Genomic DNA, 13,756 nt, shown 5'->3' with positions numbered 1-13,756 from the left:
CCTCCGCCTTGCTCTCTCCTTCCACCTCCCTGGCTTGGATTTTAAAGCCCACAGATCTTCTGCTCGAAAACATCCTGGAGAGGAGCTCGATGCTGGGCTCCTCGGTGGCTGCAGTGAGCCGCTGTTCTGTGCGCCCAGCTGTGGCTTCCCGCCTCTGCTGGCCATCTCTCCAACGGATCACCCTCAAGACACAGTTCACTGGCTCTCGTCCTTTTCCCTTCCAAGTTGAGGTTTCATTACCTAATGTGTTTCTTACAGAAAACGCTTCCTTACACCTGCGTTGGTGACCAGTTTCCAGTATTCAGCTGCTTTAAAATTTTCTTTCACACCCATCCTTCTCCCTGGAGTTCTTCATTCTTGGTGTAGTTTTACACACACACACACACACACACACACACACACACACACAGCTCTTGAGGTGAACTAATGCGATCTCACCGTGCCTTCCGTCCACCCCTACCCTGGACAAGAGAACTCCAGACTACAGTGTAGCCTGTCATCTTCCTTGCGGGGTGTGAATCTCAAAGTTCAGAGAATAAAATTTTGATGCTCCTATGTTCTATAATTTAAATTTCAACTTATTTCCTTTTATAAAAGATGTATTTATTTATTTTAGGGAGACAGAGAGAGTAGGGGGTGGGTAGGGGCAGAGGGAGAGAAAGAGAGAGAGAAACCCAAAGCAGACTCCCCACTGAGGGCAGAGCCCTGTGTGGGGCTCCATCCCAGGATCCTGAGATCATGACCTGAGCCAAAACCAAGAGTCAGCTGCCCAACCCCACTGAGCCACCCAGACACCCCAAATTTCTTTTTCTTCTATCTTTCCCATATCTCTGAGTTCCATTCACAAAACCTGAAAACAAACAAACAATTGTGTCCTATAGAGTGATGTCCACCAGCAGATCAGTATTTGTATCCTATTCCCTACTTTGATTGAGAAGTGGATTCCTCACAAGATGCTCTGGATTATTGCAATATCATTGAAATCTTGCCACAGAAAACATTACAGCATAATCACCACGTGTATCAAAATATGGCTTCAAACCCAAGAACGTTGGAATATTCTCTTGGTATTATAGAAGGATTTGTCCCATACTTTCAAGCCACTGTTAGCAAGGGCACATGACATGCGAGGACTCTCGTTTGTACGGTTTCACGATGGAAAATGTGCATTTCTGATTTTCAGAAGTTGGTGAAGCCCCCCGCCCCCCCACCATCCCCACTCCCGCTGTCAACTGTGGTCTATGTTCCAAAGTTCAGGCATATGGGTTTTCAAATCAAATTTCCTTAGTTTTATTGGGGCTTACCAGGATCAAACTTCACTGACATTCTCCTCAATAAACTGAGACAGAAGACAGATGTGTCACAGCAGAGGGAATGGCAGTTTCTGTGTTCTATGAGACCCAAGTTGCACACACGTGTGGAAGAGGGAATGACAGGGACAGAACTGTAAAATGCGGCTCTAGCATGTTCGATTTCCTCCAACGAATGATCTCTGTGAAACACGGAATCCTGGCATGTGGATGTCTTGCCCAGATGCACTGTTCCGATTCTGGGTGGGGGCACCCTCTTCCTCTGGTCAGGCAGGGTCGCCTTCATGTCCCAGATGCTCCAGTCCCCAGGAGGTCAGGCCTGTCACTTTCCCACTGTCACCGTGTGTGGTTTCCTCATCACCACCCTCCCCTGTTCCTCTGCGAACTTGGAGTTCCCACTGACCTTGAATTTCATGTGGCGTTCAGGTCTCAAGACCTCAAATGCTCCTGGGGACAAGCCCCAAATGAGGAGCTCCCAGCTCCAAGTTGACACCTCCTACCCCCATGCAGGGAGAGAGCTGCCTACCTACTGCCGTTAGCTTTACCTGTTCCTGGAGTTTCCCAGTTTCGTCCCCTGACCCTCACGCCCTCCAGGTGCAAGCCTGCTCTTTAACACTGCGGACTGGTCCACCGTGTCCCTCACCATCTGAGGTCTCTGCTAGGTGTTGCGCTCACCTGTGTTCTTTTCCTGGGCTTTTTCCTCGGACGCAGCCCCGTGTTACTTCCACGAGCACATTTCCACTGGGCTCGCAGACCCTCCTCCTAGGAGTGCGAGAAGTCCAGAACTGCCTCCAGGATGTGGGCAGGGGTGGGGTGGCTGGGAGCTGGAAGGGGAGCAGGCAGGATTGCCTCGGGGACCAGGGGCCACCCGCCGCACACTTACTGTCTGTTTTGTCTGTTCACTTCCAGTATTTTTATATTGCTTCCCTGCAATTTCCCTCCTCGGGCTCTTCCCGCAGATCAACACTTTCTGCATTTATCTTTTGGAACAAATTGACACGCTGTTTTTCGGAGGTTCTGGTAAGTCATCTACATCCCAGTCTTCCTGTAAAAGAGTCTAAAGTTCTGATAAGGGCTGCATGGAATGGAGTCCAGACAGCTTGGTGTTCTTTCTTTTCTTTTAAGATTTTATATATTTAATTGACAGACAGAGACAGTGAGAGAGTCACAAGCAGGGGGAGTGCAAGAGGGAGAAGCGGGCTTCCTGTGGAGCAAGGAGCCCAACACAGGGCTCGATCCTAGGACGCTGGTATCATGACCTGAGTGAAGGCAGCCGTCTAACAAATGAGTCACCAAGGTGCCCCCAGCTCAGTTTTCTTTGTCCTTAACACTGAGCTACTTCTTGTGTGCACCTGGACAGACAGGGGACCCGTGTCTCCCACCCGGGTGACCTTTCCTTGACACACCACTCTAGATTCAGCTGGCAGTGGCTAAAACCTCGCTTAGCCCTTAGCTGGAGACTTTGTGCTGGTTGCTTGACTGTAAAGTTTACTCTTCTCTAAATGGAACATGAAGCGACAGCACAGCTGGTGAGCCAGTACTGTTCCCCCCTCATTACACACACACACACACACACACACATGCATGCACGTGTGCACAGATGCGCAAACACACACAGATGCACACATGTGCAGAAATGCACTCATGTGTGCTAACACGCACATGGACACACGCGCAGATGCACACCCATGCCTGGATGCACACAAAGGGATGCACTCACGTTCGTTAACACACACGCATGGATGCACATACACACACATGCACAGACACACACGTGCACATACAGAGATGCACTCACGTGTGCTAATGCACATGCATGGATGCACACACCAGCTGCACACACATGAACGGACACACACAGATGCACACACGTGCACATATAGGGATGCACACACGGACACACACAGATGCACACACATGCACGGATGTACACAGACGCACACATGCACACACAGATGCACTTACATTCGTTAACATACGTGCATAGACGCACATACAGGCACAGACGCACACGGACGCACACATGCACACACAGAGATGTACTCATGTGCGCTAACACGCACAAAGATGCATACGCATGCACTGACGCACATAGTCGCACACACGCATGGACGTACACAGACGCACGGACGCACATACATGCACACACACGCACAGGTGCACACAGACTCACGGACACACACAGACGCCCGGACGCACACAGACGCACATGCACGCACGGACGTACAGAGACGCATGGACGCACACAGACGCACATGCATGCACACAGACGCCCAGACGCACACATGCCTGGACGCACACAGACGCATGGTCGCACACAGACGCACGGACGCACATACACGCACACACACGCACGGGTGACGCACACAGACCCACGGTTGCACACACACGCACGGACGCACACGAGCACTGCCCGTTTGTTAGACGGAGCCGTGTCCGCCCTTTCTTCGGCGGGAGCCTTCATCTGTGCTGCTTATTTTGGCCGCGGCGCCCCGCTGTAAGCCGGGGGGCCTCCCTTCCTCAGGCTGGACGTGTTCACACGTCTTCTAAGAATGTTGCCAGGAATTCCTTTCCAGTGTTTTTCTGCGCAATTTTTAGGTAAACGGTTAGTGTCTCTCTCTCCTTTTGCACGAAGTCGTCGGGTACTTTCGACTGACCCCGCAGAGGTTTTCTTGGCCCCCGTGGGGGCCAAAATGCTTGGCATTTTGCAGTCGGAAGCTACAACCTCGTCTTGGCCCTATCTTCCGTGTTCGGTTGTGAGCCTGTGCGTGTTTGTGTTGCAGCCGTTTCAGGCCTGACCTCGGCTGTTTACGGTGTGGCCCGGAGTGCGGCAGCGGCGGGCCTGCTCCACGCCTTCTGCTTCGGCGCCGTGAAGGTAGGTGGGAGGCGCGAGGGCCTCTCCCGTCTCCTCCCGTCCATTACGCCCGCTGGCGGTTTAAGCGAACGCAAGTGTTCCTCTAGCCATGAAAGACACGGGATCTGAGCGCATCAGGAGAGCGGGGCCTGCGGGGTGGGGCCTGGGTGGTATTTGACGACACCCGGAGCATGTGCCTTGCGGGGGAGCACCGAAGCCCCGGGTTGTCTCCCGGCATCATGACCGGCCCTGCCGGAGCCCCTGCTGAGCGCGGTGGTCAGGAGGACCTGTGTGTCGCCTTCTCCATCTTCTTGAATATCGCTCAAAAGACGGGAGAGAGAATTGCCTGATGCCTCGTGGACAGAGAACAGGAGCGGAGATGATAGCAACAAGATTTTAAGATCTAGAAAACAGATGGCCCGTCGATTTATCCAGATGGAGAGAGCTGAAGCTAGGCTGGCGGCCGGGGGGCCCGAGAAGATGAAAACCAAGATGAGCGTTAACTTTAGGAAAACACAAAAGCTGTGTCCGAAGAGAAAGGTAACGATTCTCAGCTGTGGACAGCAGTTTGCGTTTATGGTGCCCTGAATAATGGTTACATGGAGAATGGAAAAATAGGGGAGGGTGTCCGTTTGGTTGTGTGTTTGTGTGTGCCACTGTGTGGGTGTGTGAGTGAGTGTTGTGTTGGGACCATCTTAACCTTGTCCTCCACACCGGAAAGTTGGTAAATAATATCTAAAATTGGAAAAAGTCAAGAAATAATACAACAAGCGAGTTATTTGGAAATAGGGTCATAGGTGCAGAAGCAACAGCTGGAAAGCATTGCCCGCAGGAAGCAGGCCTTTGGGCCATGAGGTGCTGTAGGCTGGGGACCCTCTTGCTCATTTTCAGTGTCATAAAACTGTAGAGTTTCTATAACGTCTGAAGACAGTAACACACAGAATGTCCGGGGCATCTCTGTTCTGGAAAAACGTTAATCAATACTACACATGTTTCTTGAATTGATAGACATCCTACCTTTGCTGTTTTAAACAACAGATACCTCTTTGATAAAATAAAACTTAAACATACAAAAGCAAATAAAAATAAAGCATGTTCCAAAGGCTTCTTAATAGATATCCAGTGACACTCCTTTGCTAACTTCTTAAAACGAGTAACTTAAAATCTTATTAAACATATGGTTGTGGGTGGCAGGAAGATAATTTTCTGTTCCCCGTTGTGCAAAGGAAGGAGTGTGATATGATTATCTCCCTGGGCATTCCCATGGACTCTGTCTGTGATTGTCCACAGGATAATTTTCTCCCTCACTCCTTCCGTCCATTCCATATAGATACTTTCTTTCATATAAAGAAAGGGGGAGAAAGAGGAAGAGTCTGTCTTCTAATACACAAAGGTAATTCAGGTGTTGGTGGTGACCCTGTCGCCATGTTTATCTTATTGTGCAGAACAACAATTACATGGCAAATCGCATGTTCTTTCTTCTGAATGCATTTCTTTATGCTGTCACAGGACGCCAGGTATTTTATTCAGGAACAGTACTGGAGTAGTTATTTTCTGAGTCCTTGCCCTTCTGAGGACCTCTTTCTGTTCATTTTGGTAAAACAGCTGCCTATAAAATTTCGGGGTTGCAGGCACTTACTTGCAGGGCTGTTTGTATGGTATGTACTCTGTTGTGTTTCATTGTTTTTGTACATATTTATTTTTCATCCATTTTTAAGTTTTAAATTTTTAATTTTTTTAATGATGCAAGTATTTTTGAAGGTTTTGTTTTAGTTTTTAGTTTAATGCGGGTTAACATACACCATTCTATCTGTTCCAGGTGCACGATATAGTGATTTAACACGTCCATACAACACCTGGCACTCATCATGACAGGTGCCCTCTTTAATCCCCATCACCTGTTTCACTCATCGCCCTGCGGGGTGGGGCGGGGGGGGGGGCGTCCCCGCCCTCTGGTAACCATTAGTATGTTCTCTATAGTTAGGAGTCTGTTTCTTGGTTTATCTCTCTCTCTCTCTCTTTTATTCCTTTTGCTTATTTGTTTTGCTTCTTAAATTCCACACATGAGTGAAATCATATGTCTCTCTTATTTCCCTTAGCATTAAACTACGAGCTCCCTCCATGTCATTGCAAATGGCAAGATTTCACTCTTTCTATGGCTGAATAATAGTCGACCCTGCATATATACCACATTTTCTATAAACATTTGTGTGTAGTTGTTAGTGTGGATATGTGCTTTTATTTATACATAGTAAAGACCTAGGAGTGGTATTGATGGGTCACATGGTTTGTTAATATTTAACTTTTTAAGAAATTGCCAAACTGTTTTCCAAAGTGTGTACCATTTTAGATCCCCTCATAATCTTTCAGATTTCAAAGTGTTCCAGAGTCTTCCTGGCACTTAATGTTTCACTAGTTTTTAAAAATAGTACTCCTATAATGAACTGGTGTCTAATTGTAGTTATAATTTGCATTTCTCTAATAATGAATGCTGTTGAGTAGGCTTCGTATGCTTGCTTGCTACTTAATGCATCTTCATTGGTGAAAACTACGTTGAAGTCTTTTTTTCTCATTAAAAAATTGCACTACATGTTTTTATTGAGGTATAAAATTTTTTTTACATGTTCTGAAGTCCTTTAACAAATATATATTGCAATATATTTTTTTCCAGTTCTTGGCTTCTCTGTCCATTTCATTAACAGCATTTTTCAAAGAGCACAAATGTTTAATTATAAGGAAATCCAGTTTGTCAATTATTTACTTTATGGTCTGTGCTTTTTACATCTCATCTAAAAATATTTACCTAACATGAGGTCACAAATATTTTTTCCTCGAAGTTAGGTAGTTGTAGCTCTAATGTTTAGATCTGTGATCCAGTTTGAGTTGATTTTTATGTATGAGATGAAGTAAAGATTGAGATTCACTAGCACAACTGCTGGAAAGACTAACTTCTCCCCACTGAATTGCCTTGGAAGCCTTGGAAACAAGTACCAGCTTCCAGGTTCTGGTCCAGCATGTAAGGAGTCTGGAAGTTGTATCTCCATCCTACAATAAGTAAAGAGCTGAACAAACTAAAAAATCAACAGCTCTTTTTTAAAATCCACCAGAGAAGGCAAGAAGCAAGCAGCTGGCTCCTTCCAAAGTCAGAGAGAGAGATAGGTCGATACGGGGAATCACGTCTCACTGGAGCAGGAACCCAGGAGCAGAAACCTCTGTGGGAACAAGTCCCAGGGCAGGAAAACCTGAACTGCCAGCTAGGTGTTGCTGGAGACTCAGTGTGGGCAAGTCTGGGAGTTCAGACCTCCAGGGGACCCAGTCATCAGGGACAGCCCACACTTCTGTGCATTTTACCTCCAGGCCCTTAAACAGGTTCCCTGTGAATATCAGAGAAAAATCCCTGCCTGCGTTCAGCAGGTGGAAGGGAAGAGTAGCCATTTTGAAATACATTAGAGCGTTAGTCTCTTCTTAACAAGGCCTGCCCTCAAGATTTCACCACAGCCTGAACTACGGGGATTTTTGTCAGAGCCTAAATGACTTGGAATAAGGGAAATCCCAAACTCCAGTTGGCTCTAGCCTTCCATGTGGGCAAAAGGAAACACCAACTCCAATCCAACCCATTCTGGCCATTCTGTCCCACCTGAAATGTGGACGGGACTCAGAAGCACTTACAGAGTTCACAGTCCAGACACAGGGTCCCTGAAAGACTCAGAAGTGATCACAGGACCGTGGAATACTCCCCGTATGCCTTGCCACCCCATCAGTAAAGGCTGGTTTACCCCAGGTCTTTTCGCCCAGTGTGTAAAAAACGATGTGGCATACTACCAGGCGTAAAATACAGTTTGAAAGGATAGAGCAAGCATTAGAATCAGATTTAGATATGGCAGGGATGATGGAATTATCATATTGGGAATTTGAAACAGTTATGATTAATATGCTAATGACTCTAATGAATGAAGTAGACAGGCTGTAAGCGCAGATGGGCCATGTAAGCAGAAAGATGAAAATTTTAAGGAAGACCAAAAAGGAAATGCTAGCAATTAAAAAACGAAAACAAAAACACTGTAACAGAAACGAAGGATGCCTTTGAACACCGCCGAAGAATCCTTGAGCTTAAGGTGATGTCTACAAAAACTTCTAATTCATTTTGGCATGAGAAAAGACTGAAGAAACAAAATATCCAAGGACTGTGGGACAACTGCAAAAAGTGTAACATGTGTAATGAAGATGTCAGAAGGAGAGGAGAAAAAGGAGCAGAAAAAATACTTGAAGCCCTAATGACTGAGATCTTCCCCAAATTAATATTGGACCCCAAACCACAGATTCAGGAAGCTCAAAAAAACCCCAAACAGGATAAATTCAAAAAACCCCTAACAACAAAAACAAAAACTAAACAAGTGCCTATCATTCAAAATGCTAAAAATCAAAGCTAAAGAAAACATCTTGAAAGAAAACAGAGGAAATAAATATCCTTACCTTACCTTTGGAGAGCAAAGGTCAGGATTTTATCTGACTTCTCTCAGGAACGGCTATGAACAGAATTGTTTCCCCAAATTCATAAGTTGAAACCCTGATCCCCAGTGGGCTGGTATTTGGAGATGGGCTTTTTGGAGATAATTATGTTTAGATGAGGTCACGAGGGTGGTGCCCTCATGATGGGATTAGTGCCCTTGTAAGAAGAGAGAGATGCCAGATCTCGTTCTGTCACTGCTGTGTAAAGACAGAGCACGTGACCATTTGCAAACCTGGAAGAGAGCGACTGGGCCAGCACCATAATCTCTGACCTCCAGACTTTAGAACTGTGAGAAATAGATTGATGTTGTTTAAGATAACTGTTTAGTGATACACAGACTGTATTTTGTTATGGCAACGTGAGCTGACTGTGACAGGAAACTATTGAAGTGAGACAAGAGGAGAGTGAAATAGTTAGAAGGGTGGAGAGAACAAAACTCCACCAACCTATAATTCTGTAACCCCCAAAATTGTCCTTCAGAAGTGATTTGTTGAAGGAGATTTGTTGCCAGTAGACCTGCCTTGCAAGAAACATTAAAAGAAGTTCTGCAGGGAATGGAGAATGTTGATCTGAGACTCATGACTACATAAAGAAGGGAGGATTACCAGAGAAGGAAATAAGTAAACACTTCCATTTTTCTATCCTTATTGCAACCATGTATTCAAAAATACAAGTATATCGTTATTGTGAGATACTTGCACTTTCCATAAAGTGATTGAGTTTTATTTGAAAGTGGACTTGACTTAACTAGAAACGTATATTACATACTCCAGGGTAGCCATTAAAATGTTTTTTTAAAAAACTATAAGTGATGTCTTAATAAAGGAGAGAAAATGAAATCATGTAAAATCAATTAAAACTTCAAAAGGCAGGAAGAGTGGGAGACAAAAATAGGAACAAAGAACAAGAGCAATGAATAAATAGTAACGAATAGAGCTGGTATTAATCGAACTGTATCAATATGACTGTGCATATCAGTGGTGCAGGCACTCCCAAGTGAAAGGTAGCGATTGTCAGGGAGGGTCAAAGAACAGGACCCCACTATATATTGTCCACAGGGGGTTTCCCTTTAGATATGCAGACACTTATGTCTTAAAAGTAAATGACTGGAGAAGTATATACCGTGCTAAAACTAATCAAAAGAAAGCAAGAATAGCTATACTAATTTCAGACTTCAGACCAATAAAACAGACTTTCAGAGATAAAGAATAGCATTGCACAGTATTAAAAGGATTAATTTTCCAAGAGGACACAGGTGTATGCACCTAACAACAGAGCATCAAAGTATGTGAAGGGGAAACTAATAAAATTGCAAGGAGAAAAAGATGAATCCACTATTATAGTTGGAGACTTTAACACCTCCCTGTCAGAATGGACAGATTCAGCAGGCGGAAACTCGGTAGGTGTGTGGTTGGACTCTATAGCCTTATTAACCAGCTGAATATATTGACACATGTAGAACAACAGCAAAGTGCACATTCTCCTCAAACTCACATGGAACATTCACTAAGAGAGCCCTCATTCTGGGCCATAAAACATATAAACATATAAACACATTTAAAAGAATAAAAGGCATACAGTGTCTGCTCTCAAAACACAATGGAATGAAAAATCCCCAAATATATGGAGATTAAACAACACATTTCTAAGTAACACACAGGTGAAAGAAGAAGTCTCAAGAAACATTTAAACCATATTTTGAACTAAATGAAAATGAAAATACAACTTATCAAAAGAAGTAGGATTCAGCAAAAGCAATGCTTGGAAGGAAAATACAACGTGGAATGCATATGTTAAAAAAGAAGAAAGATGTGAAATCAGTAATCTAAACATCCATCGTAGAAAACTAGAAAAAGAAAAGCAAATTAATTTTGAAGTAAACAAAAGAAAATAAATAATAAAAATGAGAACACAAATCAATGACATTGAAAAACAAACTGATAGAGAAAATCTACAGAACAAAGGAGTGGTTTTTGAAAAAGATCAATAAAATCAATAAACCTGTAGCCAGGCCAACTAAGAAAAAAAGAACAGTGATGTAAATTACTAATTACAGAAAGTGATGAGGAAATATTAGTACAGATTCCATGGACATTAAAAGGATAGTAGGGGTGTTTGGTGGCTGAGTTGGTTGAGTGTCTGCCTTTGGCTGTCGTCATGATTCCAGGGTTCTGGGATTGAGCCACACATCGGGCTCTCTGCTCAGTGGGGAGTCTGCTTCTCTCTCTCCCTCTCCTGCTCCCCTGCTTGTACTCTTTCTCTCTCAAATGAATAAAATCTTAAAAAAAAAAACTTTAAAAGGATAGTAAAGGAGTATTATGAATAACTCTATACCCACAACTTTGATAACTTGGATGAAATGGACCAGTTTCTAGAAAGACATAATCTGTGAAAAACTCAAACAAGAAGAAAGTCCTATCTGATTGGGCTTGCCTATATTAAAGAAATTGAATCAATAATTAACAAATTTTCAAAACAAAAAGCACCAGGCTTAGATAGGTTCACTCATGGATTCTACCAAACATTGAGGGATGAAATTATACCAATACTCTCCCATTGATTTTAGAAGATAGAGGCAGAAGGAATACTTTTTTACACATTTTGTGAGGGCAGAATTACCCTGGCACTAAAGCCAGACAAAAACATTACATGAAGTGAAAACTATAGGTCAATATTATGAATATAGGCAAAAGTCCTCAGCAAAGTATTACCCAGTCAAATCCTACAACATCTAAAAAAATTATACACCAGGACCAAATGAAATTCATTTGATATATGCAAGCCTTGTTCAGTATCCAAAAGTCAATTAATGTAATCCATCACATCAACAGGCTAAAGAAGGAGTATCACATGATCATATCAATAGACACAGACAAAACATTTGAAAACATCCAGCAGTGATTCATGGCAAAAACTCCTGGCAAATTAGAAATAGAGGGGAACTACCTTAACTTTATAATGAATTTGCACAACAAACCTACAGCTCACATGGTCGTGGTGAGAAACTAGGAGATTCCCCATTAATATCAGGAAGATGGTAAAGATGTCCTCTCACTACTCCTTTTCAACATATTGGAGGCCCTACCTAATGCAATAAGATAAGAAAAGGAAATAAAGATATACTGAGTGGGAAGGAAGAAATAAAACCATCTCTTCACAGATGTCATGATTTTCTACATAGAAAATTCAAAAACTGACCACACCCCCAGAATTAACAAGCGATTTAGCAACATTGAAGGATAGATACAAGGTTAATATACAAAAGTTAATCTCTTCCTTGTATACCAGCAATGAACAATTGGAATTTGAAACTAAAAGTACCAGTTACATTAGCACCTCCTAAAATGAAATACTTAAGTATAAATCTGACAAAATATGTGCACAATCTATATGAGGAGAACTACAACCCTCTAATGAACAAGATCAAATAATTTTAAAAAATGGAGAGAGATTTCTTGTTTATGGATAGGAACACTCAATATTGTGAAGATACCAGTTCTTCCTGACTTAACAGATTCAATGTAATTTCAGTCAGAATCCCAGCAAGTTATTTTGTGAATATTGGCAAAATGATTCTCAAGTTTATATGGAGAGATAAGACCTAAAATGGCCAACTCAAGTCTTGAAGGAGGATAAAGTTGGAGGACTGATACTACCCAGCTTCAAGTCTTATTATAAAAGTATTATACTCAAGATAGTGTGTTATTGAGGAAAGGAGAGACAAATTGGTGGTATAGTGCAGAGGGCACAGAAATAGATCTAATTTATCTTTGATAAAGGAGAAAAAGCAATACTAGATCAAAGATATTCTTTTCAACAAATTGTGCTAGAACAATTGGATACCCACATGAAAAAAATGATTCTAGACACAGACATTGCATTCTCTCATAGATTATCTCAGAATACATAATAGATTTAAATGTTATATGCAAAACCATAAAACTCCTGGAAGATAACATAGGAGAAAAACTAGATGACATTGGTATGCCGGTGACTTTTTAGATACAACACTAAAGGCACAATTCATCAAAGAATTCATAAGCTGGATTTTATTAAAATTAAAAACTTGTGCTCTGTGAGTGACACTGTCAAGAGAATGAAAACAACCTACAGACTGAGAGAATATTTGCAAAAATCCTATTTGATACTATTCAAAATATATACAGAACTCTTAAAAATCACACTAAGAAATATAACTTGACTAAATGGACAAAAATCTGAACAGACACCCCCCCCCCGAAGAAGATACACAGATTGCAAATATAAGCATACGAAAATATGCCTGACATGGTATGTTGTTAAAGAATTTCAAATTAAAATAACAATAAGATATTACTGCACAGGTATCAGAGTAGCCCAAATCTGGAACACTGACAGCACCAAATGCTGGCCGGGATATGCAGCAACAGGAACTCTGACTCATTCTAACAGGGATACAAACTCATATAGACATTTTGGAAAACAGTTTGGCAGTTTCTTTCAAAGTAAACATACTTGTATCATACAGTCCAGCAGCTGAGCACCTTGGTCTTTACCCTAAGAATTAGAAAGATAAGTTTGTGCACAAACCTGTACACAGATGTTTACAGAAGCTTTACTAACAATCGCCCAAACTTGGGTACAATCAATATGTCCTCCAGTAGGTGAATGGGTAAATAAACTATGGTACATGCAGAAAATGGAACATTATTCACTCTCCTCAAAATTGATGTGAAGCCATGTCAAACAAATGGGGGAATCTTAAATGTGTATTACTAAGTGAAAGAAGTGAATCTGAAAAGGCTACATTTAAGATTTCAACTATAGGACATTCTGGAAACAGCAACACTCTGAAGACAGCCAAAGCATCAGTGGTTGCCAGCAGCTACCGGGGAGGGATGAAGAGGCAAAACATGATAAAAATGCTGTGTCATGGCAGTGAAACTACTGTGTATGATACCATAATGATAGAGGTCTGTCATTAGGCATTTGTCAAAACTTTAAGGATGTACAACACCAAGTCTGAACCCTAATGTAAACTATAAACTTTTGTGTGGGTTCACTGAATGTAATAAATGTAGTACACTTATGATTTCTGATAGT

The 13,756-nt window shown here is 42.6% G+C and overlaps 1 protein-coding gene across 1 annotated transcript in view; it reads left to right on the top strand.

Moving 5' to 3' along the window:
• Nucleotides 1-13,756, top strand: part of PCNX2 (pecanex 2) — a 288,518-nt gene that overhangs the window by 88,030 nt on the left and 186,732 nt on the right. The window contains 2 exon segments of the mRNA XM_045087258.1: nt 2,220-2,330; nt 4,094-4,185. Of these exon segments, the coding sequence (XP_044943193.1) occupies nt 2,220-2,330; nt 4,094-4,185 (203 nt within the window).

The sequence above is a fragment of the Mustela putorius genome, unplaced genomic scaffold (genome assembly GCF_011764305.1).
Source record: "Mustela putorius furo isolate JIRA1106 unplaced genomic scaffold, ASM1176430v1.1 tig00001075_pilon_pilon_pilon, whole genome shotgun sequence".
NCBI classification, from domain to species: Eukaryota; Metazoa; Chordata; class Mammalia; order Carnivora; family Mustelidae; genus Mustela; species Mustela putorius.
Note: the sequence above shows the minus strand (reverse complement) of the source record. Positions and strands in the feature narration are given on the sequence as shown.